Source organism: Puma concolor, chromosome B2 (genome assembly GCF_028749965.1).
Source record: "Puma concolor isolate L17-30 chromosome B2, mPumCon1.1.hap2, whole genome shotgun sequence".
In the NCBI taxonomy this organism is placed as follows: Eukaryota; Metazoa; Chordata; class Mammalia; order Carnivora; family Felidae; genus Puma; species Puma concolor.
The window spans coordinates 43,186,420-43,214,412 of record NC_141671.1 but is presented as its reverse complement, the minus strand read 5'-3'; the positions used below and the strand labels follow the sequence as shown (position 1 = coordinate 43,214,412).

The 27,993-nt window shown below is 44.2% G+C and overlaps 1 protein-coding gene across 2 annotated transcripts in view; it reads right to left on the bottom strand.

Moving 5' to 3' along the window:
• SPATS1 (spermatogenesis associated serine rich 1) overlaps window positions 1-19,706 on the bottom strand; it is a 28,206-nt gene extending 8,500 nt beyond the window's left edge. For both annotated transcript variants that reach the window (XM_086706984.1, XM_086706985.1), the window contains exons 1-7: window positions 19,403-19,706; window positions 18,940-19,074; window positions 11,361-11,496; window positions 8,649-8,773; window positions 6,394-6,555; window positions 994-1,114; window positions 109-171 (exon numbers count right to left, since the gene is read on the bottom strand). In XM_086706984.1, the coding sequence (XP_086563110.1) occupies window positions 109-171; window positions 994-1,114; window positions 6,394-6,555; window positions 8,649-8,773; window positions 11,361-11,496; window positions 18,940-19,066 (734 nt within the window). In that variant the 5' untranslated portion in view covers window positions 19,067-19,074; window positions 19,403-19,706. The remainder of the gene's footprint in view (window positions 1-108; window positions 172-993; window positions 1,115-6,393; window positions 6,556-8,648; window positions 8,774-11,360; window positions 11,497-18,939; window positions 19,075-19,402) is intronic.
• Between the last annotated feature and the right edge of the window lie 8,287 nt (window positions 19,707-27,993).

Sequence of the window (27,993 nt, the reverse complement as noted above, 5' to 3'; positions counted from 1 at the left end):
AAGGTCCTTCTGTGTTGGGTGTCTATGAGTTCGTCCATAGGAGAAAATAATAAATAACTGATAACTTAATAAAACTTGGATAATATAAAACACAGTGAGAGAACTCACATAGGAATTTGTGGAAGAGGCTCAAGTGGAATAAATGTATCAAATTTCTTTTCATACGGCACTCTGAAAAACAGAAAAGGCAACCATAAAATTGGTATGGCATCTACAGCAGAGAGATCGATAGAAACATCTTTGTGTTCAAGAAGATGTCTTGGGACCCCTGGGTGGCCCAGTTGGTTGGGCGTCCGACTTCGGCTCAGGTCATGATCTCGCAGTTCATGAATTCGAGCCCCGCGTCAGGCTCTGTGCTGACAGCTCAGAGCCTGGAGCCTGCCTCAGATTCTGTGTCTCCTTCTCCCTCTGCCCCTCCCCCCCTTGTGCTCTGTCTCTTCCTATCTATCAAAAATAAATAAATGTAAAAAAAAATTTTCTTAAAGAAGAATATGTCTTATTTTCTGGTTTAATGGCCACCTATGGGCTTCACAACTATAAAGGTCATAATTCTTATTATAATTTTTATTAAACATCAATAAACCAAACATAATTGATTTTTTAAAATATTAATATAATACACCAACTTTTTTTCTTTTAACTTAATGATCCTCTTCTGAATAGCTTTGGCCTAAGTTTAGTTCCAAGTGTACATCAATCCAAACAGTAAACACTAATAATCTGATTCAGTATGAAACTGAAAAGTCCTCAGATTTGTGGTAACAACAATAGTGACAAAATTAACAACCACCTTTTTGTAGTCAAGATCCTGTGTATAAGTTCAATTGCACACGTACATGTGTGTAGACACTAAGGAATTAGAGATTAACTTTTTAAGGAATTTTCAGCAACCATGTTTTGTTGGAATCTACTCCTTATGAAATATAACATATATAGTACAGAGAGCTACAATTCCTTTATAATTAACTAACCCTGCTATTCACATACACTTACATTGAGAAATTCACTGGTGGGAGAGTTGAGCCTGCTTTGTGGAAGCCTTTACTCTGTTCTGGGTACATATATGGATTATCTCCTGGAGTTAACTTTGGTATTCCATTCCTAGGATCAATATCTGTGAAATATTTAAAAACAAGATCATAAAAGGGACTGAAGGTGATCTACAGATAATGCTCTATCCATATGACAATGGAAACAGGATAATTTCATGTTTTATTATGAAGTACATAGAGGCTTCCTAAAGTTCTGTTCGTGATCATCTTGCCTGGAGAATATGAAGATAAAAGTGTGCTTGAGAAACACTGTGTTTGGGACATTGTTCCAGAAAGTGTCCCGATTACCCCCACCCTGGGAAAGAACAGTAGCTTAGGTGCAGGCAGGATGTTTTGGTTTAAAATGAGGGGCACTTGGGTGGTTCAGTTGGTTAAGTGTCCGACTCTTGATTTCAGCTCACGGTTCATGAGAAGGAGCCCCACATTGGGCTCTGTGCTGGGCTTGGAGCCTGCTTGGGATTCCCCTTCTCCCTCTCCCTCTCTCTTTCTCTCTCTCTCTCTCTCTCTCTCTCTCTCTCTCAAAATAAATAAATATTAAAAAAATAACTACAGTTGACCCTTAAACAAAAATAAATATATAGATAGATAGCGAGATAGATAATATAAGAAGTGAATCAAAGGTATCTGCAAAGGAAGAGCAAGAACTCTGCTTAAAATTTGAGCATTGGTGTACTTTGAATCCTTGTGCCCTATGAATCTTAAGGAGCAACTATAATTGGGCTCTGCCTCTCTGACTAGATCTCAGAAGGGAATTAGCTAATGAGGAAGAGCTACAGAAGAGAAAAATCAGTTTCAGGTCAATTTCCCTATAACCATAGACAACATTTTGTTCTTCTTCCATGACAACAAATTTAAGGAACTCCACCAATGGCCTGATCATAGCTGATCATCAGAGTTAACTCTTAATGAAATACATTTTGATTGGATTTTTTCTATAATAAATGTGTTGAATTTCAGTTCATAATGGAAGCTGGCAGTCATAAACGCTGCCTCTCCGTCTTGTCCAAGAAGTAACGAGGGAGAAGAGAATAATGAAGAAATGTCCAGTGCCAAGCTTAAAAATATTAAATACTGCAAGAGATCAAGGAAGAGAAAAAATGGAAAAGAGACCATTGTATTTGAGGTTTAAGGAAGTCACTGCACATTACCCAAGAACTAGTCACACTAAAACGAATCGAGCCTGTATATCCAACTATAAGTGTACAAGAAATACACAGGACAGAGAAACCTGTTAAATGGTACCAAGGGATGTAATCAGCAAAATCCTGACTGTGGCAAACTTTATAGGATAAATAACCTAGTTTCTTCACCAAATAAATTGCAAGAAAAAAAGAGGAAGAAGACCTATATATTAAAAAGAGATTTTAAAGACATTTTAATTAATTGTTAAGCATGGACCTTTTTTGGACCCTGATTCAAACTCTAAATATTTTTAAATTGTGGCATTTGTGAGGCAATTGACTATTTGAACACTGACAATATTTGGTGATATTAAGGAATTATTGTTAGTTTTTTTAAGATAAAATGGTATTGTGGCCATTTAATAAAAATAATCCTTGTCTATTAGAGGTATACACAAAAACATATACGGATGTAATTATCTGATGTCTGGAACTTGCTTTAAAATAATCCCTGGGGGAGGGGGATAAAAATTAAATAAGATTAGCCACATGTGATAATTGTCGAAACTAAGTGATGAGTACATCAGGAAACAGTATGGTCTTCTCTCTACTTTGGCAAATGTTTGAAAATGTCCCCCATAAAAAGTTCTTCTTTGTAATAAAGGTGGAATTGGAGTTACCTGTGGAGTTGGGGGAGGAAAGATGTCATATTCAGGGAGGGGCCTATCAGTAGCTTCAAATATCAAGACAGTACTCTATGTCTTAAATGGAGTAAGAAGCATACAAATGATTGTGATACTTAACGGGAGCCCGGGTGGCTCAGTCAGTTAAATGTCCTGCTTGGGCTCAGGTCATGATCTCACAGTTCGTGAATTCGAGCCCTACATTGGGCTCTCTGCTGTCAGCACAGAGCCCATTTTGGGTCCTCTGTCTCCCTCTCTCTCTGCCCCTCCCCTGCTTGCTCTCTCTCTCTCTCTCTCTCTCTCTCTCTCTCAAAAATAAATAAACATTAAAAAAAACACAAGTGAGGGGCACCTGGGTGGCTCAGTCGGTTAGCCATCCAGCTTCGGCTCAGGTCATGATCTCACAGTTTGTGTGTTCAAGCCCCAAGTCAGGCTCTGTGTTGATAGCTCAGAGCCTAGAGCCTGCTTCCGATTCTGTGTCTCCCCTCTTTCTCTGCCCCCCCCACCCCCGCTCATGCTCTGTCTCTCTCTCTCAAAAATAAATTAGAAATTTAAACAAAAACACAAGTGATTGTGATACTTTATTCTATATAGTCAATAAATACTTCATAAATATACCTTTGCATGCATTCAGTATGTATAAAAACCATAAAAAGACAGAAGAAACAAATGAAGGAAGGATGGAAGGGAAATAATAATAAACAAAATTCAGGGGTGCCTGGGTGGCTCACCCAGTAGCTCACCGGACTTCAGCTCAGGTCATGATCTCACAGTTCGTGGGTTTGAGCCCCATGTCAGGCTCTGTGCTGACAGCTCAGAGCCTGGAGCCCGCTTCAGATTCTGTGTCCCCCTCTCTCTTGACCCCTGCTCAGCTCACACTCTGTCTCTGTCTGTCTGTCTGTCTGTCTCTCTCTCTCTAAAATAAATAAACTTTAAAAAATAATAATAAACAAAATTCAGGATAATGTTTGAGTTAGGAGGGAAGTGATGGATTAGGGTCAGGACTTGAGTCATCACGATAATACCATTTATTTTTGATAAATACTTGTCACTGGCCCAGTTCTAGTCAGTGAGACATAAGTGGAAGGAAGTCTCCTAAGGACCATATGGGAAAATTTTTCCCTCATTCTAAAAAGGGAAGGCAACAAGAGAGATTCCTCTTTTTCATGTTTTGAAATATAGACGTGATGCTTGGAACCGCAACAGTTCTCTTGTGACCATAAGATGACAAGTGTGAAGACAAAAATCCAACAGAATTAAGAATAGCAGCACATAAACACAAAATGAGCCTATTATCTTTGGGGCGCCTGGGCGGCTCAGTCCGTCAAGCATCCAACTCTTGATTTCGGCTCAGGCCATGATCTCACGGTTCGTGAGTTCAAGCCCTGCGTCGGACTCTGTGCTGACAATGCAGAACTTGCTTGACATTCTCTCTCTCCCTTTCTCTCTGCCCCTCCCCTGCTTGCTCTTTCACTCTCTCTCAAAATAAATAAATATACTTAATAAAAAAAAAAAGAGCTATATCTTTGGTGACATCACTGGGCAATCAGACAATATAGACCACCTAGATTCCAAAGCTTCTCATTAAGTATATGATAAATGTCTTATGATTTAAGCCTCTGACAGTTTGGCTTTTGTCTGACTGTGGCTGAGAGCGTTCCTAAGTACTATACAGCTAAACTTAGTCCCTTCTTGGTCTTTCTCTGCTCTTTCATGTTTAAACCAGTTAAATAAATCTTTCCTATTCTATCCTATGGCTGCAACTCAGTTGGGGGTGGGGAGCAAGCGTGTGCACAACAGGCTTATGTGATATCAAGGCTTTGGTATAAGCCTTTGGGTCCTGGATCACTGTCTGAACCACCCTGGTGTCTGACCCTCATCTTATCTCTGCTACTCTCTGTAGGTTGGTATCTATTTCTGTTGTCTGCTAAAATGTGTCATCTAGTCTGATCCTCAGGAAGTCAGCCCGCTCCACAATGCATCAGGTGAGACATAAAGTCGTTCTTATGACCCCTGGCTTGATGGTCCACAGAGCCTCACACGGTGGCCTCCTGCCGTTTTGGTCGTGAGAGCTATGGAGCTCTCCTGGCTTGCTCTCTTTCTTTCATTCTGTCTATGTGTCCCGACCTCCACAGTCCTCACGGGGCAAAGAATGCAGCTATTACCCACGTCTCCTGGGTGGGTGAGACCCTGCATCTGGCTTTCTGCCCAGACATTGCCCATAGCTATCACTACGCTGAGGTTCCCCAACCACAGTCTGAGGCAGAAGCCCCAGCTAGAGTCACATCTGATCACCGATTAGATTTTGGTCCCAGAAACTGAGCAGGATACAGGACTCCTCAAAACACCCACCTCAGCGACAACTCTCCCACCTCCTCTAGTATGGCTTCTCATATATTCTCTATCCAGACAAAAGCCTTGATCTTTAAAACTTTATCTCTGGGGGCACCTGGGGGGCTCAGTTGTTTAAGCGACTGACTTCCGCTCAGGTTCCCGAGTTCGAGCCCCGCATTGAGCTCTCTGCAGTCAGCACAGAGCCCGCTTCAGATACTCTGTCCCCCTCTCTCTGTCCCTTCCCAACTTCCCCACTCACATGTGCTCTCTCTCTCTCTCTGTCTCAAAAATAAATAAACACTTAAAACTATTTGCCGTGCAATGAGTTTAAAAGTCCATTTTAGGGGCACCTGGGTGGCTCAGTCCTACTCTTGATTTCGATTCAGGTTGTGAGATCGAGCCCTGTGTTCTCCGCGCCGAGCATGGAGCCTGTTTGAGACTCTCTCTCTCCCCCCCTTCTGCCCCTCTCTCCCCCACTGGCGTGCTCTCTCTCTCTAAAGCAGAATAAACAAAAAAAAGTCTATTTTAAACCTCAAAAATGAAAACTTTCTATTTCTTCCTCTTTGTATTCCTGCTACAGCAATCCTATTCATCCATGAAGCAAGGGCTGCCTCCTGTATGGTATTTCTATGGAAGAATGTGCTATAATGATCCATTGGAACTCAGCAACACTAGGATCTTTCCATAAAAAATCTATTATGGGTAGGTTGGGACAGAGAACTCACCAAGTAACAAACTATATGAGTATATACACACACTCATCTCAAATTACCTTTAATAAGGTATGAAATAACAGAATGCACTTCAGGCTAAGGTTTATGGGCTATTTTCCTTTTGAAGAATATAATGTATAATTTAAATACATATCATGGGCAGCATCTAATTGAAACAAATTATTTTCTTCCGACTTGAATGAAGGTTTCTATTAATAAGTATCTGAGAGAACTTGTCTGATGACTTAAATGTCACATTAGCATTTTATGAAATGCAGAGAAAAACAAAAATGTGGATCAGCATATGTTGTCAGTTCTTTGCCAAAAAGAATTGCCAAACATCCCCTTCACTTTCCTATCTTCCTGGCCGCCCTACAGTAACATGGTGACCCCCGAGGGCTGACACCAGCCATGGAATGTTGGCCTGGCAGAACCACAACTCAAGTATTTTCAGACATCGCACAGTCAAGGTCCAGGAGGAAAACGTTACCATACTTCTTCCTCCCAAAGCACTTGTCCACCATTCTCTCTGATAGAGACTTCCTGTTGCCAAGGAAGACCCCGTTAAAGAAGCACTGCTTTCCAACGTGGTAGGTGTGGATATTGCTGCTAAACCTCGGGTAAAATGTCCATTCAGGACGGTGCCCATCCTCTGCAAGACATCAGAAATCCTTCCATCAGCTACGCGCCCGGCCTCATAATGCAATTAAATGACAGAAAGTTGTCCCGGGCATTCTCTGACTGTACAGCCTTTATCAACATGTTTAATTCCTTGGTTCTACATCAAGGGCAGTGTTAACCTCTGGGGGACTCAGCACGAGAGGAAGGGAACAGGCACCTGGGTGGCTCAGTCGGCTAAGTGTCAGGCTTCAGTCAGGTCATGATCTCACGGTTCATGAGGTCAAGCCCACATTGGGCTCTGCTTGCAGTGCAGAACCCGCTTCGGATCCTCTGCCCCTCCCCTGCTCGTGCTTGCTCTCTCTCTCAAAAATAAACATTTAAAAAAAAAAAAGAGGGGAACTGGGGAGATAGGTATCTAAGAGGCCTCTTTTTTTTTCCTTTTTACCCTCTCTTCCAAAAATAAAGCCATCTTTATGGTTGGAAGCGATGTCTGGAATGGGAAGCTAAGAGACAGTTGTACAAGCACCTATGATCCAGCCTTCGCTCTGATGAGTGGGTAGGAAGAACAGAATGCCCATCAACCAGGGAAGGGCTGGGCCAACCACGGCAACTTAGTGGATGGACCACAGTGTTGGCAGCAATGATGGGACACGCGTGCACTAGAGTGACTCTGGGAAATGTAGACATGCAACTCTGGCAAATGAGAAAGGCCATCGCGAGACCTCAGGCAAGTCACCGGACCTCTCAGGGCTTTGTTTCCTCGCTCAATACTTTTCCTACAAAATGGCTAAAGTGATTTTAAACAATGAGAGATTCTCTAACAGCTCTAGGGTTGTTTGAGAAACACTTGGGCTCTGTGGTGGCCAAGAAAGAACACAGGCTCTGGGGGCAGGTGAGCCTGGAGTCTAATCCCATCACTGTACTTCCTAGCCAGGTGGTCTTGTACGAGTGACTAAATCTCTCTGCGCCTCAGTTGCCTGGGGTGTTAAATGGGTAGGCCTATATTAGCCACCTAGATTTATGTGTATTGACACAGAAAGAGGTCCATGATCTATTTGTTCTGAGTGAAAATAGTTTGTATACTATTTTCCACTAGTGAAAATATGGTTGTATACTCCAACCCATGTATAGATAAGTACATACATACCAGCACATACACGCTTCAAAATTCCTCACGGCTACAGGGCCCATGGGGGATACATTGGAGAACACTGGGGAAGGGGTTTCTATACTCTACCTTATATACTCCTTTATTATTTTAATACTTTGCTATGATACTTTTATGGTTTTTATATAAAGCCATGTCAGTTTGGGAAAACATATCATGACAGCTCCCCAGCAGAGCTGCTGCGAGAATTAGAAAACCTGTCTGGGAATGCAAGCTGGTGCACCCACTCTGGAAAACAGTATGGAGGTTCCTCAAAAGACTAAAAATAGAACTACCATATGACCCAGCAATTGCACTACTAGGCATTTATCCACGGGATACAGGTGTGCTGTTTCGAAGGGACACGTGCACCCCATGTTTATAGCAGCACTATCGACAAGAGCCAAAGTATGGAAAGAGCCCAAATGTCCATCGATGGATGAATGGACAAAGAAGATGTGGCATATATATACAATGGAGCATTACTCGGCAATCAAAAAGAATGAAATCTTGCCATTTGCAACTACGTGGATGGAACTGGAGGATATGATGCTAAGTGAAATTAATCAGAGAAAGACAAATATCATATGACTTCACTCATATGAGGACTTTAACAGACAAAACAGAGTAACATAAGGGAAGGGAAACGAAAATAATATAAAAACAGGGAGGGGAACAAAACAGAAGAGACTCATAAATATGGAGAACAAACTGAGGGTTGTGGGAGGGGAGATGGGCTAAATGGGTAAGGGGCACTAAGGAATCTACTCCTGAAATCATTGTTGCACTAGATGCTAACTAATTTGGATGTAAATGTTAAAAAATAAAATTAAAAAGAAAGAAAGAAAGAAAGAAAGAAAACGTGTCAAATGCCTGGCACTTCGTGAGTCTTCAGTGAACTATGCCCAACAGTACAGCAGACTTCTGGAAAGCCCTGGGTATGGAGGCACGCAGAGGGGAGGCTAGGACATACTCACTTGTCTGCAACTTAAGCAGGCTGAACTCCTTGGGATATTTATCCTTGGGGACTTCAGGGAATGAGGTTTCAGAGGACTGATCAGAATGTGCGGAGGAGGATTTCAGATCCAAATCTGTAGCAGAGCTGGAAAGGAGGCAGAAGGATTAGAATCTTCTATGTGTTTAAATTGGTAGTTAGAATCTGATTTTATATATCTTACGCTAGAATTACGCTCACGTGCGTCAACTAAGCCTACCCCTCCATAAACGTCCATAACATATCGTTTACTTACTTACAATTTGAGGGGGCTGAAACAGAGCCCAAAGGTGCGTCCTTAAAAACAGTGTGGTGGTTCCTCAAAAAGTTAAATATAGAATTACCATATAACCCAGCAACTCCACTCCTAGGCACATACCCCAAAGAATGGAAAACAGGGACTTAGACACTTGTAAACGGATGTTCTTCGCAGTGTGACTCACGTTAGCCATGCAGTGGAAACCACCCAAATGTTCACTGACAGATGAATGGATGAGCAAAATGTAGCGCTGACATACAATGGAATATGATTCAGCCATAGAACGGAAAAAAGTTCTGATACATGCTACGACACGAATGAAACTTGAAATATTGTGTTAAATGAACTAGGCCAAACACAAAAGGACAAGTATTATATGACTCTACTTCCACAAAATATCTAAACAGGTAAATTCAGAGAGACAGAAAGTAGATTAGGTTAGTGGATTAGGGTGGATTAGAGTACCGAGGTCTGGGAGAAATTATCGCCTAACAGGTACAGCATTTCTGTTTGGGCTGATGAAAATGTTTAAAAAATAGCAGTGACGGCTGCACAACACGGAAAGGTAATTAATGCCAATGGGTAAAAGTGGATAAAATGGCAAATGTTATGTGAATATATATTTCACCCTAATTTTTTTAAAAAAAGGAATGATGTGGGGCGCCTGGGTGGCTCAGTCGGTTGAGCATCCGACTTCGGCTCAGGTCATGATCTCACGGTCCGTGAGTTCGAGCCCCGCGTTGGGCTCTGTGCTGACAGCTCAGAGCCTGGAGCCTGTTTCAGATTCTGTGTCTCCCTCTCTCCCTGACCCTCCCCCGTTCATGCTCTGTCTCTCCCTGTCTCAAAAATAAATAAACGTTAAAAAAATTAAAAAAAAAAAAAAAAAAGGAATGATGTGTTGATACATGTTGAAACCTAGATGAAACTTAAAAATACGATGCTAGGGGCTCCTGGGTGGCTCAGTCTATTGAGTGACCAACTTTGGCTCAGGTCGTGATCTCACGGTTTGTGGATTTGAACCTCGTGTTGGGCTCTGTGCTGACAGCTCAGAGCCTGTGCTTCGGATTCTGTGTCTCCCTCTCTCTCTGCCCCTCCTCTGCTTGTGCTCTGTCTCTCAAAAATAAATAAACATTTAAAAAAAAATTTTTTTATGATTCTAAATGAAAGGAGCCAGACACCGAAGACCACATATTCCATTTATATAAAATGCCCAGAGATAAAAAGTAGATTAGTGGCTGTCTAGGGCTGGGGGGGGGTGGGGGGTGGGGGGGAGGGGCAGGTAGAGTAGGGGCCACGGTGGGGGTGACTGCTCAAGAGGATGGGCTTCTTTTTGAGGTGATGAAAATGTTCTAAAATCGATTGTGGTAATGGTTGCACAGCTCTGTTGACTACACGAAAAACCACTGAACTGCACACTTTGAAAGGATGAATTACACAGTATGTGAATTACGTTTCCACAAAAACTGCTACCAAAAGATACGCACGTTCAATAAAACCATTAAATGGAAATTAAAAATCAACAAAGATAAAGGGAAGGGGAAGAAGTAACCAAAAAACAAACCTAAGCTGAAATGGTTGTAATAACAGAGCATCGTGTTTCGCGAAGTTCCTGGCCATTAAAAACAAAAAACCAAAACCAAAACCTACAACAAACTATTTTCAGCGGTAAAAGCAATCACTTCTTGTTTAAGTAGCTTTACAGTTGACAGATGGCTTTGGTCTTCAGGTATAGTTATCAGTTATCAAATCATGGGATGTTTTTTCACGACATTACATCGCTCTCCCGGTTGAAGGGCTTCAAAGCAACGTCATGACGCTGGTCTTCTTTGCTCCCTTCTAATAATCCTGCGATGTAAGCAGGACCCATATAATCATTTCCATTTGAAAAGGAAATAGGGGGCACCTGAGTGGCTCAGTCCACTGAGTGGCTGACTCTTGATTTCGGCTCAGGTCACGATCCCAGGTTGTGGGATCGAGCCCTGCGTCGGGCTTTGTACTAGGCACGAAGCCTGCTTAGGATTCTCTCTCTCCCTCTGCCCCTCTCCCCACTCGCTCTCTAAAATGAAATTTTAAAACATTAAAAACAAAAACAGCTTAGTTTTGCTTGCTTTTACATTTGATAATGACAACCATGCACATAACATTTATTGTGTGCCAGAGAGTCTTGCGATCACTTTCCATGCATTACCTCCTTTAATCCTCAAAACCATCCTATGAAGTATTATCTCCATTTTGTAGATAAAAAACTGAGTCCCAGGGAGGTAAAGTGATTTTCCCAAGTTCACACAGATGAAGTTGGCAGACCTGGGTTTAAACCTAGACAGTCTGGCTCCAGAATCTATGCTCTTGCCAAACATGTCATTCTACCTCTTAGACTGTTGGCTTCCCAGTCAGAATTTACGCCAACAGTATGGACTGTACTGGCCTCTTACTTACTCTAGGTGAACGGACACTTTGCCGGGGACTGCAGGCTCACTCACACTAGGACATGTTTCAGCAGAAGATGAGGGGCTGACCTTTCTTCCAGAGGATGTTGTGCCAGCAAAGCATCCCTTAGATTCCAGAAAATCACCTGCAACACATCACCATTGGAGTTCGTTAATGAAACGAAATATCTACCCCTCCATCGTGTCCCCTGGATTACAAAAATTATTTAAAAAAAGAAAACAAAAAAACTAACGTTTAGGGGCACCTGGGTGGCTTGGTTGAGCATCCGACTTTGGCTCAGGTCATGATATCACGGTTGGTGAGTTTGAACCCCACGTTGGGCTCTCTGCTGTCAGCACAGAGCCAGCTTCAGATCCTATGTCCCCCTCTGTCTCTGCCCCTCTCCCACTCTCTCTTTCTCTCTCTCTCTCTCAAAAATAAATAAACATTTTTTAAAAATAATGTTTATTGAGCATTTATTGTGTATTGGGGATGGTGTTAACATCTTACACACATTATCCCATTTAATTCCCATAATACCCCACAGACATAAGCATTGCTTATCCTTCCGTTTTACTGATGAGGAGACCAAAGCACAGATGGTTAAGCAACTTGCCTAAGATCACACAGAAAGCAAACATCTAGATCTAGATTTGATCACGGTTCTTGTGATACCAAAGTCAAAAATCCTAACTACAATGCTACACTACTTGTCCCTCCAGAGTTTGTCTACTTTGAATTAAGTGGTAGAGATAACCTCTGAATCAAGTTATATTGAGCATCTCAATACAATTTTCCAAAGGATTGATTCATAGAAAGACTGATGAATAATCCAAAGAACTGTCATCAGAAACTTCCAAGAGGGGCACCTGGGTGGCTCAGTCGGTTAAGCGTCCGACTTCGGCTCAGGTCATGATCTCACGGGTTCGTGAGGTTGGGCTCTGTGCTGACAGCTCAGAGCCTGGAGCCTGCTTCGGATTCTGTGTCTTCTTCTCTCTCTGCCCCTCCCCTGCTCATGCTCTGTCTCTCTCTCAAAAATAAATAAAAACATTTAAAAAAAAAAAAAGTCAGATGAATGGATATTGCATTTCTTTATGCATAACTTTAGCCCAATAGACACAACGTTACCTCCGGTGATTAGAAAATTACAAAAAGGGGCGCCTGGGTGGTTTAGTCGGTTAAGCATCCGACTCTTGATTTTGGCTCAGGTCATGACCTCACGGTTCGTTGAGCCCTGCATCACGCTCTGTGCTGTCAGTGTGGAGCTTGCTTGGGATTCTCTTTCTTCCTCTCTCTCAAAATAAATAAATAAACTTTTAAAAAATTAAAATAAGAGTCAGACTTCTGTGACTCTTGAGTACATTCCCCTCCCCTCCCAGTATCCCCATTCTCAGGTTGTTCAGGGTATGGCATAAAGACTGCCTGCGTCAGAATGACCTGGGAGGCCTGTTAAAAATACAGACTCTCGGGGCACCTGGGTGGCTCAGTCGGTTAGGCATCCGACTTCAGCTCAGGTCATGATCTCACGGTTCGTGTTTCGAGCCCCAAGTTGGGTTCTGTGCTGACAGCTCAGAGCCTGCAGCCTGCTTCGGATTCTGGGTCTCCCTCTCTCTACCCGTCCCCCTCCCAAAATAAATAAAATATTTTAAAAAAATACAAATTCTCATATCCCATCACAAATCTCTCTAAGTGAGGCCTGGGAACCCACATTTTTAATTTGCTCGGTCATGAGAATCATCTTGGGGCACTTCTCCAAAACTCAGATCCCGGAGCTCCAACTCAGACCTACAGGGCAAGACCCGGGTGTCAGAATGTTAAAGAAGCACCTCAGGTGATTCTCAGAGCCGGCCAAGTGTGGGAGGAGCCATTCTGGAATATGCCACAGCACCTAGAACAGCCCTAGGTACAGAAAGGGTCAACTGGTTGCCTGAGGTGTGAATAGCAGGGATGGACTGGAGCCCAGGGGAGGGGAGCTGTGAAGAGGAGAGCACAGGGTCCCGGTAGCCAAAGGCGTAACCACCCACCTACAAACCACAAAAGTAGCGTCAACCAATGTAACATCGACCACACTCTCTGACCACAATGCAATACAATTTTAGGGATCGATAATAAAAAGACAGCCAAAAACATCCATGAGCTTGGAAACTCAAACCACACTTCTAAATATTTCACATAAAAGAAGAAATCGTGAGGGGAATCACGAGGTGCTTAATGGCCAATGACATACGTACTATAAATCAAACTTGTGGGACTCAAATAAAGCGGTAAGTAGAAACTAGAGCCTGAAATGCACCTACTGTATTCCACCAAATATGAGACACCAGCAATTGTAATAACATTATTATTTTATGTACCACAAAGAACAAAGGTTGCCAATTAAAGTAGGAGAGAATGCTCTACCACTTAGAATGTTTATTATATATTTATTGAAGCATTCTTTCAGACTTACTTAGATGTATATTTTAAATACATATCATCCATGTGCATATTTAAAGAAGGAAAATATAAGCAAAATAAATTGGTTAAGACCTTCTTTTTTTTTTTTAATGTTAATATGTTTTTGCGAGAGAGACAGAGCGTGAGCAGGGGAGCGGCCGAGAGAGAGGGAGACAGAGAATCAGATGCAAGCTGTCAGCACAGAGCCCGACGTGGGGCTCGAACTCACAAACCACGAGATCATGACCTGAGCCGAAAAAGAGTTGGACGCTTAAACGACTGAGCCACCCAGGTGCCTGGCCTTCTTTTTTTTTTCTTAAAGTTTATTTATTTTGAGAGAGAGAGAGAGAGCACGCGCGCGCACGCAGGGGAGGGGCAGAGAGAGAGAGGGAGAGAGAGAATCCCAAGCAGGCTCCACACTGTCAGTGCAGAGCCCAACGCAGGGCTCAATCCCACAAACCGTGAGATCACGACCTGAGCCAAAACCAAGGGTCAGACAGTCAACTGAGGGGCCCCTGGTTAAGGCCTTCTTAAATCTTACATTCAAAAGCCTGATTACTGAATCACTTTTCAACTCAATCACTGATGTCCACGTTTTCTACCCAAATTGACCTCAGTGCAACAAGAACATGGGTGATGCAGCACTTCTTAAATAAGTGCTCCTCAATTGCCTCTGGAATTTTCTTCCAAGACAGAGACACACCCTCTATATTATTCAGGGCTCATTCAGCAAAGCTTATAAAAACTACTTCACACCTGCTGCTGGGCCCACAGCTCTGGTAAGACCAATCCAACCTCAGAGATGTTCACACACTGAAAAATGTCTATCTTAGAACTGACAGGTGGTTAAAAAACAAAGATTCCAAAATTAATGAGCTAACTTGCAATGCAAAAAAATAAGGAAAAAAGAATAAACCTCCCAACATGGTTAAAAAAAAAAGGATATTATAAAAATAAAAGCAGAAATGAATGAAATAGAGAAGATTATCAGAACTTTGGCATGGCTTCGTGGAAAGTACCAATAATATAGGTAAGTGAAGTTCAAGAAAAAACAATTTTTAACGCAAGTAAACAGTATTAGCAATGAAATACCATAATCACAAGTGGAACAGAAATAACTTTACACATAAAGAAATTGAGGGTCAGAAATGTCCAGTAACCTATTCAAGGTGACAGAGCTATAGAGTATAATTTATAAAGTATAGTTTAATGTCACATAATCAAGATGGTACTGACACTGATTCTAACAGATTAATCAAGAGAACAAAATAGAAAATGTAGATAGAATAAAACTTTATACAATCGTGGCATTTCATGTCGTGGGGAAAGAACAGATTATTCAAAAATATTGCTGAAACAACTAATCATTTGAAATGAAAATAAAATTAGTTAATCCCCAAATAAATCCAGATGAATGATAGATTTGAATATCAGATTTAAAATAAAAGATGTACCTGAAAAAAATGATAATTTAATGTTTACATAATCTTAGACTGGGGAAGTTATTTCTAAGAAAGATATCAAATACAGGCAAAATAAAGGAAAAGATACGTGATTTGAAAACATATCCATTTAAAAGTTCCACAGAAAACTATAAACTGGGGGAAAGTTTATAGCATACACAACAAGGAAAAGAGTTAGTAGTCATGCCAAATTGTGAGTTTTCATAAATTTATAAAATGAAAATAAATACCCAAGGAAAAAATGGGCAAAAGACATGATTAGGTAATGAATTAAACACACACAGGGGCACCTGGGTGGCTCAGTTGGTTGAGCATCCGACTTCGGTTCAGGTCAGGATCTTGCGGTTTGTGGGTTCAAGCCCTGCGTCGGGCTCTGTGCTGACAGCTCAGAGCCTGGAGCCTGCTTTGGATTCCGTCTCCTTCTCTCTCTGCCCCTTCCCCCTTTGCCTCTCAAAAATAAATGAACATTAAAAAAATTTTTAAACACACACACACACACACACACACACACACACAAAATAGCCAATATACATTTGGGGGGAAAAAATCCATCCTTCCTAATAATCAAAGAGCTGAATTTAAGCCACAATACCAAGGGCGCCTGGGTGGCTCAGTCGGTTAAGCATCCAACTTCGGCTCAGGTCATGATCTCACCATTTCTGAGTTTGAGCCCCACGTAGGGCTCTGCGCTGACAGCTCAGAGCCTGGAGCATGCTTCAGATCTGTGTCTCTGTCTCTCTCTCTCTGCCCCTCCCATGCTTGCACTCTATCTCTCTCTCAAAAATAAACAAACATAAAAAACTAAAAAAAAAAAAAAAAAAAAAAAAACACGATACCAGTGTTTGCTAGGAGTCTGCAAAAACCTAAGATTGGCAGAGGTTAGAGGAATGGCATTCTTATACATTGCTGGTAGAAATGTCTCCATCTTACTAAAACGCACTTTGGCCATATGCATCCTCCAAAGTCCGTGAGAAGTGCACTTTTGATCCGGTGCTTCTGTTTCCAGAAACATAGCTATGAAAAAAGTATGAAACTTATCTATAAGGAATCAGAAAGGATCCACATATGTAGAGAAGACAAAAGCAAGAGCAGATATATCTTCTAGGTTGATAATCATATGTAAGCTCTGAGTTATTACAGCATTTACTGATAATAATTGTTGCCCCTGGATTTTAACAGTGGTTGCCTTTTCATAGCATGTACACATTCTAATTGTATGTTTGCCACTAGAGGACTTACGAGTTCACCAAAGCAAGAACTGGTTGCTATGGATGGCATTACAAAACAAACACTGTTGTTTTGGGGGTTTTTTTTAGGGGCAAAATTTAAATATATTATATAACCCTGAGCAGCAAGCAGTGAAATCACATGTACAAATTTAGCATATTTCCTTGTTTGCTTAAGAAGCTTTGTGTTGGCAGCTCTCTAGAAAGTGGCCTGTGGCTGCTTTGAAAGGGAAAGCTTATCTGACAGGCAAGCATAGGAAGAGTGGTCTCTCTTCTAAACAGGCAAAGGGCACATCCTCCAAATCCAGCTTACTACAGGATCTTCCCAGAAGTAACTCAGCCTCTACAGCCTGGAGACACTTAAACGTGGCCTCTGGCTGCCTCTCCACGTGTCCTCCAGTAGAAGAGGCTGGAATTGCAAGTCTGACCCCTTCTGTTCTGACAGGGATGCTCGCCTTGTGTAAAGGTAACATCCAGTTACTTCAAGTAAGTCAATTACCTCTCCAGCCCAGCTCCCAACACCTGCCCCCCACTCCCCCAGCTCACTAGTCTGAGATGATACAAAGAAGCTAAGGCACATGCTTCTTGAAAATGTCATCATTTAGCATGATCATTGTTATTCAAATTCGATGTCCAGGAAGCCATAAGATGGGAAATTCTAACAAGTTGCCAAAACACAGTGATATAAGAAAAGATGATTCAACAGAAGGGACCGAGAGAAGGTTCTGGCGACTAGAAAGAAATTTAGGGGGAAATGGAGAGTTTAGAAGAAAGTCTGTTTCTTTGGTACCATCTGTGAATCCACGCTAATTATTTCCATTTCTTTAGGCAGGAATAACACCTTACATAACCAAGAACTTTCACATACTTGTCATCACAGCTGATTTACACAATAGCATGGTCTGGCAGGGAGAAAATGATACATCAAGCCAAGGTAGCTTAATGTGGTTACCTTTTAACCACTCAGTTTCTCACCCCTGCTTATCTGCTCCACAAACAGCCTAAAGGTCTAGGACTGTGGTTTTTAACCCTTGGGATCACAGACTCCCCTGGAAAGTAATGAAAACAACAGCCCCCCCCCCTTGCTGGAAAAATGCATATACACCCACAGTTTTGTATTCATGTTCAACTGGTTTGTGGAGCCCCGTCCTTCCCGAAACCCCTGGACTCCATGTGAAGCTGAGTTCAGATATGGTCTCCTGAACGGACACACCTACGTAGCAGGAAAGGAAGTCATGACTCTCTGGTTAATGTGGTCTGGGGATCTCAGAGTCTGGTGCTCCTCCAGTACCGCTAACTCAGAAACATGAACCCCCTCTCCCCCACCTTTAAAACAGCAGCTCCCTCTGCTACCTGAGCTCAACATGGGAACTGCAGAAAAGCCTAGAGCTTAAAGTTAGAATCCCCAAACCTTTTTCTCTTGCTGACCTAGCCACATTGGGCACTCTGGGTTCCAACTCCTGCTCTTCTGGTCCCTGCTTACAGATGCATATGGTAAGTCATACCTCCCCGCTCTCTGTGCACTTGTGAAGGAGAACGAGGAGACAGAAGACCTGTAATACAAAGGGCCGAGGACCAAGCTATGATCTGATGGGGCACAGACAGAACATTCTACAACATTCCTTGTTTCCAGCATTCAGGCCACTCACCTATAAAGGCCAAGCTAGGCATACACTCATTCCAAGGTTTTCTGAGAGACTGTGGCTGTTCTGCTTCATGATTCTGTTCTCTAGAGGCAGTGTGCCCCTCAAACATCCTCCTCAGCCTTCAGAACCAATTAAGGAGCCACTATCCATTATTTTAATTTAAGCCTTTCCTTAAAATGTTCATACTTTTTGCCCGAGCTGCCCATCCAATAAATAGTGCCACAAATCTAGTAATATTTGAGCAAAGAAAAAATTAAAGGACACAGGTTTGGGGGGCCAGAAGACTGTGGTTAATCCTCAGATTTACCATTTATTGACCGTAGCACTGGGCAGGTCAAAACTCTGGCTCCCCCGACCCTTTTTTTTTTTTTTTTATCTTGAGATTGAGAGAGAAAGAGTGAGTACACAAGTGGAGGAGGGGCAGAGAGTGAGGAGAGAATCCGAAGTAGGCCCAAGCCCCATATGGGACTTGATCCCACTAATGGTGAGATCATAAACTGAGCCAAAATCAGAAGTCTGACGTTCAATGGACTGAGCCACCCAGGCGCCCCTGGCTCTCTTCACTCATTAGTAATATTCCTCTGGGCTGTTATGAGATCCAAGGACTTAATTTGTGAGAATCTCTGCTTTGAGCTGCTATCCGCTTCATCAGATCTTGGGTTAAAAGAGACATAAGCTACTTTTCAAAGACTACTTTTTATATGCCCGCAAACTGGCCTCCCCGTACACTTGAAGTGGTTTGAACTTCCCGGCTCTGGTATACTTGGATCTGGCGACCAAATCCACACCCAGCCCTTCTGATTTCTTCAAACTCAACTGTATCTCTTCTCCATCGTGGTCATGCCAGGGTCTCCTTCCTCTTGAACCTTCTCCAGCTCTCTGCTGCAGGTCGCTCTGGAGATGGAGGGGAGAGAACAGTCCCGGGGACCTTTTCCAGGGTACATGGACTCATCTATGCATGTGTTGATTTTAAGTACGAAAAGCAACCCGGAGACAAAGAAAAGACCTTTGTAAGAAAGGCATCAAAGAAAGCCAAGAGAAAGTCCACAAGCCATTGAAAGTCAAAGAGGGCAGGGGTGGCATCTTAATCAGAACTTCCCTCCCGCCCCCTCCTCGGGCTTTTCTCAGGTCGGGATGCCCCCGGGGTTCCCGTGGGTTCTCTCCGCCGCCCACACTCGCTGCCCCGCCCGCCCAAGGTGCTCCTTCCCTTTCCACCTCCGGGTCTTCCACCCCTTCCCCCAGCGGAAGCCTCCTGGGGCGAGGCTGCGAGATCAACGCACCCACTGGCAGCCGAACTGCCACTGCCGGGCGCCGGGCGGGCGAGGAACCGGAGCGGAGGGCCAGAGGGCCGCGGGGCCACCTGCTTCTCCCGCGGAGCCGCGTCCGGGGGTTGCCTGGACACCGGCCGCAGCCGCGCGCGGCCGCGCTGCGTCCCGCCCTGCGTCCCGCCAGGCGCGCTCCCGGTCCTCCTGCCTCCGCGTCCGGGGCGCTCCCGCCCTCCTCAAGCGCCGGGTCCCCCGAAGGGCACGGCTACTCGCCCCGGCTAGTGGGGGCGGCGCCATCAAGGGCCGCCGGAAAAGCTGCTCAGTGTTTCTGGGTTGTTTTTTTTTTTCATTTTCTTAAGAGTTGTGGGTTTTCTCCAGGCAGATGTCATTATTGGAACCGTAGCCTCTGGTGGCAGTGAAGGATGGGCCGTCCACAAAGCCTGCAGATGCCTGTTCATAATTGGCACTGATTAGGCAGGATCACCTACCACTTTTCTGGGCCAGGCGCCCTGCTGGATGTTATCTTCCCTAAGCAGCTGCATTTTTCAAAATAGAAAGCCGAATTTGAGCAAGGACTTGCTCAAGGTCACCCAAAAAACTAGGATTCATTTCCAAGTTTCCTCGTTCCATCATACCAACTCGAATGTATCTCTAATTCTTTCCAGCATCTAACTAATCTTGCATGGAAAATTTTTCTCCAAGTCTGGCTTACGTCCCTCAATTCAAATTCAGACCTAGTTTCTTCCTTGGTGAAGTGGAGGGAAAAATTAGACCATGTTTTTATTTTTGATAACAGTTTTTTTTCCGATTAGAAAAGAAGTCATTGTAGAAATCTTGGAAAACATAGAAAAGTAGTGTTGATACCCAGGATCCCACAATCCTAAGTCACTTCTTCTGCATATCGATTGCTAGATAGCAAACCATCCCCAAACTCTGTGGCTTTAAACAACCATCATCACGATTGTTAAACCCTGATTCTGGGGGTTGGCTAGGCTAACCCTTCATGTGTGGGGGTGTCTCATGCAGTTGCAGTCAGAAGGTAGCTGGAGCTTTCTCATTCATATGTCCGGTGACTTGTGCTGGCCATCAGCGGGGACCTCCGCTGGGGCTTTGGTGTACATTTCTAGCAGGTTCTATAGTGAGGTCAATGGGAGTGGCCTGGTCTTTAGCCCCCAATTTCCCACTCTGACGTGCAGGACCCATTTTGTGTTCACTGACTGGGATCAGCTATGAGAAGGGACAACCGACAGAAGGCAGGGTGGTGGTGTAAGAAGGTTACAGGCAGAGCGGGTCCCTGCTGGTTCTCCCTTGGCTCAGGTACCTCCTGTGACGCCCCCGCCCCAGACCCTTGACAGCAGCTGGGGCAGCTCTAAGAATTAGGTGCTCAGCAATTCAGAAAAAACTAGACGGCAGACTGGGAATAGTATCAAATAAATTCTACCCTGTCCCTTTTGGCCAAGGCCAAACGAAAAATGCCTAAGAAATCTAATCCTAGAAAGATGGCATTATCTGATGGCTGAGCGGTGAGGGACATTGGTAAAAAGCCTCTTGTGTTTGGTAAGCCTCAGGAGTTGCAAGCTAAATTGGGGAGGAGGTCTTAAACACTACCTCTCCCCCCAACAGGATTGCAAGTAGCCCATAGAGGGGAGCCTCTCCCAATGTCAAGAAAACGTCACCGCAAACCCTCATTGAACATGCTTATCCCGTAAGCACACAGCAGAGGGCAGTGTAAACCAGGCCATGGAAAATACAAAGCGCCGGAGAATCTTGACTGCTGCCTTCAGGCTGAGGCATTCCAGGGCCTCAGACAAAGAGGGCGCTGAGAGAATGGGGGCTGAGTGGATTACTGACACACAGTCGCCTTCCAAAACCTTCAGTGGTAGGCAAGGGGGCCTGGCAAAGATGAGAGAGAGAGAGAGAGAGAGAGAGAGAGAGAACGTGCATTAATTGCCTCAGAACCTGCTAACACTACCAGCACCCAAATCCTCAAAGAGCCTCACCATCAGTTCAGGTCAGGAAACAACTCCAAGCACCTTCTATGTGTCAGGCACTGTGCCAGGGGCAAGGGGTTCAAAGGTGAGTAAAACCCAGCCCCTTCCCCAGGTGAGTGCCTATGATATGCCAATCCCTTTGCATTCATTATCTCATTTAATCCCTACGATAATGAAGTGCCATAAAAACCATCCCCATCTTACAGTTGAGGAAAGACAGACTCAAGGGGGTGAACTACTAGTCCAATTAGCCAGCCAGGCTATCGCCATTCCCATCGTAGGCTGCCAAACTGCCTGGGAGAGGTCCGGGGTGATGCTTGTCCCCAGAAGCACAAAAATCCCCTTGGCCTGGATATCAGAGTAAGATAACTAAATGAGTAAGATTTTAAAATATATATAACATTTACAATGTATGAAACAGACGCACAGAATAAGGACACCGGCAAATGGAGTGCAAGGTCTGTTCTCTATAGATTCAGAAGGAAGAAGGCTGGATTTGATGGGGCTGTTGGGGGAATTCCTTGAATACCAGGTTTGACCCAACATGGAATGATCCCTGCAGATCCCTCTGTGGAAGAAGGAGGCAGAAGCAGTGTATCCTCATATCCTCCCTGGGCCCCTCCAGGTCAACTCTCCACCCTGCTCTGCTTCCAGAGGCTGATATGTATGGAAAGAATTCCCCAGCTCCCTCAGGAGGCAATGGACCAAAGGAAAAAGAGGGACAGAGGGAGGGTGGGAGGGAGCTGTGCACCTCCGGGCAAGCTACTCATCCTTTGTGAGACTCTGTTTCCTCATCTGTAAAGGGGGATAATAATAGTGCCCAGTCCAAAAGGTAATTGAGAGGATTCATGAATAAATACATGTAAAGCACTTAGCTTAGCACTTACCAAAGCCATGCACTTGGTAAGAAGCCAATAAGCGGGCACTTTTGTAAAGAGCCTTTCCTTCTATGACTGATTTCTATAATGAAATACAAACTCAAATCCGATGCAAGAGGAACTGAACAGCATTTGGCCTGTTCTCTTGGGGAAGGAGAGAGGAGAGAAAACAATAGAAGCGATTTTCATTGTTGCAGGTTGTTGAAAAGTTAGAGGCTTTTGGGGAGAGAGAAAGGTCATCCCCCTTACTCTGCTCACCCTAAGCTCCATGCAGAGGGCTGCTAAATCCCCGTGTGTCCCTGCTCAGGTATTGAACAGGACCAAGGACAAAGAGCCTCCGGAAGGATTGACTGTTGGAAGCAAATGCCTTCTGGGGCAGATGGGCTCCTCTGCTCAAACTCTAAGAAACATGTAACACTGGCTGGGCAGGGAGCCCGCTGATCTGGGAGATTCTTCCCTGGAAAAGGAGCATACAAGACAGATCTAGAGCAATCATAGGCAGCAGATTAGGAAAAGAAATGCAAGTTGGTGTTTAGAGAACAGTCTAGCCAAAAATCCCCCCGCTGAAGTTGTGATAAAGGTCATCGGAACCTTTTTATAAACCAGAGGTGCGACAGAGGGGTCACCCAGCTCTTGGTGGAAGAGCCAACTAGAAAATGATGCTGCCCACAGCCCACGCCGGAGGTAAGATGGGGCATCCTACTGACCTCTGCCATCTGCTTCTTCAGGTCTATCTCCACCTTTTTTCCCCCTACAAGCTTAAGAAAAATAGATTTCCCTGAGAAAAAGAGAAACGGGAGAACAAAAGCCAGTGGATCGACTGATGTGGGCTGAAGAATAATAAATGGTGGGAGAACAGCTTTCTGCTCAGAGTATCGCCAGCGAGAGTTCTGGACTTGGTCAGGTGTCATGGACCACTGGGTGGGACTCCTGTCTTTATTCAACATCTAGGCTCAGAAAAACAAGACACGTCAATGCCTTACTGAACACTGGATATCAGTTCTTTTTACAAGATAGCATTGATATTAGTCTGTGGAGGGCCTCACTCTGCCCCAGGTACCGTGTCACTCTCTCTCACAGCTCAAGACAAGCCTTCAGGTAGGTCATTACTATTTCCATTATCTCTAAATGTCAGTCTGGAGAGATCAAATAGCCTCCCCAAGGTCACAAGACCTTACAGACCCCAGCTCACACCAGGCACTTGCGCTTTGGAGGGCCGGTTCCCTGCTCAAAGTTAGGGCGCATCCCAGCTAGTGGTGCTAATACTCCCTCCAGGGGAGTCCTCAGATCTCACATGCCCCGCCTTCCCATTATTGCAACCATGAGCCCAGATAGACCCTAAAATTGGAAGTCTAAACCTTCCTAGGAATCAAACTTCTACTCCCTGGAAACCTCTCAGACAACATTGAACAATGACACCAGAAAGGTCCAGGGCTCACCAAAGGCACAGAGGGACTGTGTGTGCGTGCGTGTGTGCGTGTGTGCACACGCGGCTCCTGCCCATCCCAACACCTAAAGGAGCTGCCGCCATAGTACTCCTTGCCTCTCATCTTCTCCTTATTCTTCTTGGGGGCCCCTTTTCCACTTGCTCTTTGTTCAGAGCCACCATCACTTCCTTCCTTCCTCCCTTATGCGTCCGTCAGCCGTCTACTTCGCTTACTCTTTTACTCCCTGCTTCTGCATTGTGGTCTTTGTATTAGTCATCTATTGCCATAATAATGCTCTGTAACAAACTTCCCCAAAATGTTGCGGCCTACGACCAGCATATATTTAATAACTCATGAGTTTAGAAGCCAACCAGGTCAATATACTTTAAGCTGCAGATCAGCCTGGCTCCAGGGTGTAGGTCAGGTTCGCTCCCCGAGATTTGTCTCATTCTCCTGGGTTCAGAAGCTCCGTCATGCATGTTCATCTCGTGTCAAATGGCATGAGCACAAGAGGGCTGAATGAAATGGCACATTGTCACTTCCTCCCATATTCTGTGGGCCAAAGCAAGTTACACAGGAAAGCCTAAGAACTCTGAAGGGAGGACATAAACTCCATCCACACCGGTGGGGGAATAACACAAAGTCACATGGCACAGGGCGTGGCTGTGTACTCTTTTTTTAAGTTTATTTATATATTTTGAGAGAGGGGGAGCAAGCGTGAGCAGGGGAGGAGGCAGAGAGAGAGGGAGACAAGATTCCAAGCACAAAGCCCGACTCGGGGTTCTGTCTCACAAACCATAAGATCATGACCTGAGCCAAAATCAAGAGTTGGACACTTCACCAACTGAGCCACCCAGGTGTCCTAGTCCTTGTTACTTTAAAGTGGAAGGATGGGGCGCCTGGGTGGCTCAGTCGGGCTCAGGTCACGATCTCGCAGTCTGTGAGTTCAAGCCCCGCATACGGCTCTGTGCTAACAGCTCAGAGCCTCGAGCCTGTTTCAGATTCTGTGTCTCCCCCTCTCTCTCTGACCCTCCCCCATTCATACTCTGTCTCTCTCTGTCTCAAAAATAAATAAATGTTAAAAAAAATTTTTTAAATAAATAAATAAATAACGTGGAAGGAGGCTCAGTCATTTAAGCGTCCGGCTTCAGCTCAGGTCATGATCTCATAGTTCGTGAGTTCGAGCCCTGTGTCAGGCTCTGTGCTGACAGCTCAGGGCCTGGAGCCTGCTTTGGATTCTGTGTCTCCCTCTCTGTCTCTTCCCCTCCCCCGCTGGTTCTGTGTCTCTTTCTCTCAAAAACAAATAAAAACATTAAAAATTTTTTTTGAAAAAAAAGTACAGTGGAGGGAAACACCTTCTCTTCTGTCTTCTCCAACTCCTATGACAAAATCATGATCTACTTTTCTGACGCCTGGACTGCTCACTGGGTTTGCTCTATGGGCCTTTGAACAGAGTAAGGCCTCACCTGCAGGACTACCCATTTCCTCCAAACCAACCGTCCTCACGATTCTCATGCTTTGGAATAAGGTATGGACACGTCCTCCCAACACACATCGATCTTTTTCAAATTTCTATTCTCCTTTTTCATTTTCCAGAAACACTCCAAACCGGATGTGCCTTCCTCTCGGATGAAACAGGCCTCTAAAAGTTCCAGATGTTCCTTGCTCAGCTACGCAGGATTCAGATTTAGGAAAGGAATCAGGGCAGGAAAGAAGCAGAACTGCATACTCGACACATTTTTCTTCTAAGCAGAGACTCTTGAATACAAACCCTTCGTAGTTAGGAAGCGTTTCAGAGCAGAGGAAGAAGAGAAATTCAGAAATCAGAAATTCAGAAATCAAAATTCAGAAATGGCTTCGATTTATTCTAAGAGATGGCATTCAAACCACCACCGAGCACTTAACCGAATCCACTTAAGGAGGAAGGAATCCACTTATTACTGTGCTGGGCAAGAGAAGTTAACTGGGAAGCTGGCGGCTCCTGTAACTCACACTGGAGACCGTGGTCCGCCACTGAAACAATAGCCACAGAGCAGTTTCTCCTGGTGATGACAGCAGTGGGAGAAAAGTCTACAAGAACAGTCTTCAGGGCACCCTGGCTGGTTGAGGACTGTCATCACACAGCTGGACATTAATAAATTCACACCAAGTAGAAAGAAATGAGAGGCACATTGTGTCTGATCTCAGAGTCTCGGCCAGTCCACTTTACATCAAAAACCCATGGCCTGGGCACTTGGGTGGCTCAGTTGGTTGAGCGTCTGACTTTGGCTCAGGTCGTGATCTCTTGCGTTCAAGTCCCACATCGGGTTGTTTGGGATCCTCTGTCCCCCTCTCTCTCTGCCCCTCCCCTGCTCTCTCTCTCTCTCTCTCTCTCTCAAAAATAAACGTTAAAAAAAGAACTAAAAAAAACAGTCCATGGCCATGTAGGTGGTCCCCAGAGGAATCCAATGCATAGAGACTGAAAATAGAATGGTGGTTACCAGGAACTGGGGGGAGGAGAAAAGCGGAGTTGGTGTTCAGTGGGGACAGAGTTTCAGTGGAGAGTGACGGAAATGTCATGGACGGTTGCACACCACCGCAGCTATACTGACTGAATGCCGCTGAATCGTATGCCAAAAACAGTTGAAACGGTAAGTACATCGTATCTTTTTTACGGTAAAAATAAATTAAGAAAAAAATGTTTTAATGTTTTTGTTTATTTTCGAGAGAAAGAGACACAGAGCAAGCAGGAGAGGGGCAGAGAGAGAGAGAGAGAGAGAGGGAGACACGGAATCCAAAGCAGGCTCCACGCCCTGAGCTGTCAGCACAGAGCCTGACAAGGGGCTCGAACTCGCGAACTGTGAGCGCCAAAGTCAGACGCTCAACCGACTGAGCCACCCAGGTGCCCCTACAATAAAAATGAATTTGGGGGGGGGGGGCGCCTGGGTGGCTCAGTCGGTTAAGCGTCCGAAGTCAGCTGGGGTCATGATTTCGCAGTCTGTGGGTTCGAGCCCTTGCGTAAGGCTCCGTGCTGACGGCTCAGAGCCTGGAACCTGCTTCGGATTCTACGTCTCCCTCTATCTCTGCTCCTCCCGTGCTCGCCCTCTGTCTCTCTCGTTCTCAAAACTAAATAAACATTTAAAAAAAAATTTTTTTAATGAATTTTTAAAGCCCATGACTATTGGAAAATCCATCCAGCCATCCACCTAAATGCGCTTTTTGGCCCCTATAGTTCAATGACAATGAACTTTTTCTAACTTTTTTCTAACTTTTTTCTAATTTTTTCTAACTTTTTTAATGTATTTATTTTTGAGAGAGACAAAAGGACAGAGAGAAAGGGAGACACAGAATCCGAAGCAAGCTCCAGGCTCCGAGCTATCAGCACAGAGCCCAACGTGGGGATCGAACCCACAAACCATGAGATCGTGACCCGAGCTGACGTCGGACGCTTAACCGACTGAGCCACCCAGGTGCCCCCCAATGACAAGATTTCAAATGGTGGAGAAATAAATGTGAGGACAAGGACACAGATAAGTACTGTGAAGAAAGTGAAGCCAGGTAGGGGACAGAGAGGCAGGGCTTGGGACCCAGTTCTTGCCAACGAGCTTATAGATGTCACGCTCTCTCCTAAGAACATCAGGAAGCAATCTTATACTTTCTTGGTTTGGGTTTGTTTTGTTTTGCAGGGAGAGATGAGATTAAAATTCAAGTGCTTTGTGCAATGTGCCAAAGAGTTACTGCTCAATACATTTATCTATTATATAAAAGAGGACAATGTTCATTCAGAGCAAATAGAAGCCTTCTCATTTATAATTGAAATTTATCATTTCAGCAAAATTCAAGGGCTTTTATCCGCCTATTTTATTTATTTTATTTTTAGGATCTTTTTTCATCCAGCCACAGTTTTGCATGAAAAACAAATGTGGTAAGTCTTTGTTAGAAGTCAAAGAAAAACATTTATATGTGTATATATACATATACATATGTATATATGTAGGTGTGTACATGTATATATACACATGTATATGTGTGCACACATATGGGGGGACAATTTACCTTAAAATCAAATTTAAGCAATTTTTACAAATTTTTTTATTTACAAAAACTTTTTTAATGTTTATTTATTTTTGAGAGAGAGAGAGAGAGAGAGAGAGAGAGAGAGTGGGGTAGGGGCAGAAAGAGCCAGAGATGCAGAATCCAAAGCAGGCTCCAGGCTCTGAGCTGTCAGCCCAGAGCTCGATGCGGGGCTCGAACCCACGAACTGTGCGATCATGACCTGAGCCCAAGTCAGAGGCTTAACCAACTGAGCCACCCAGGCACCCCTAAGCAAT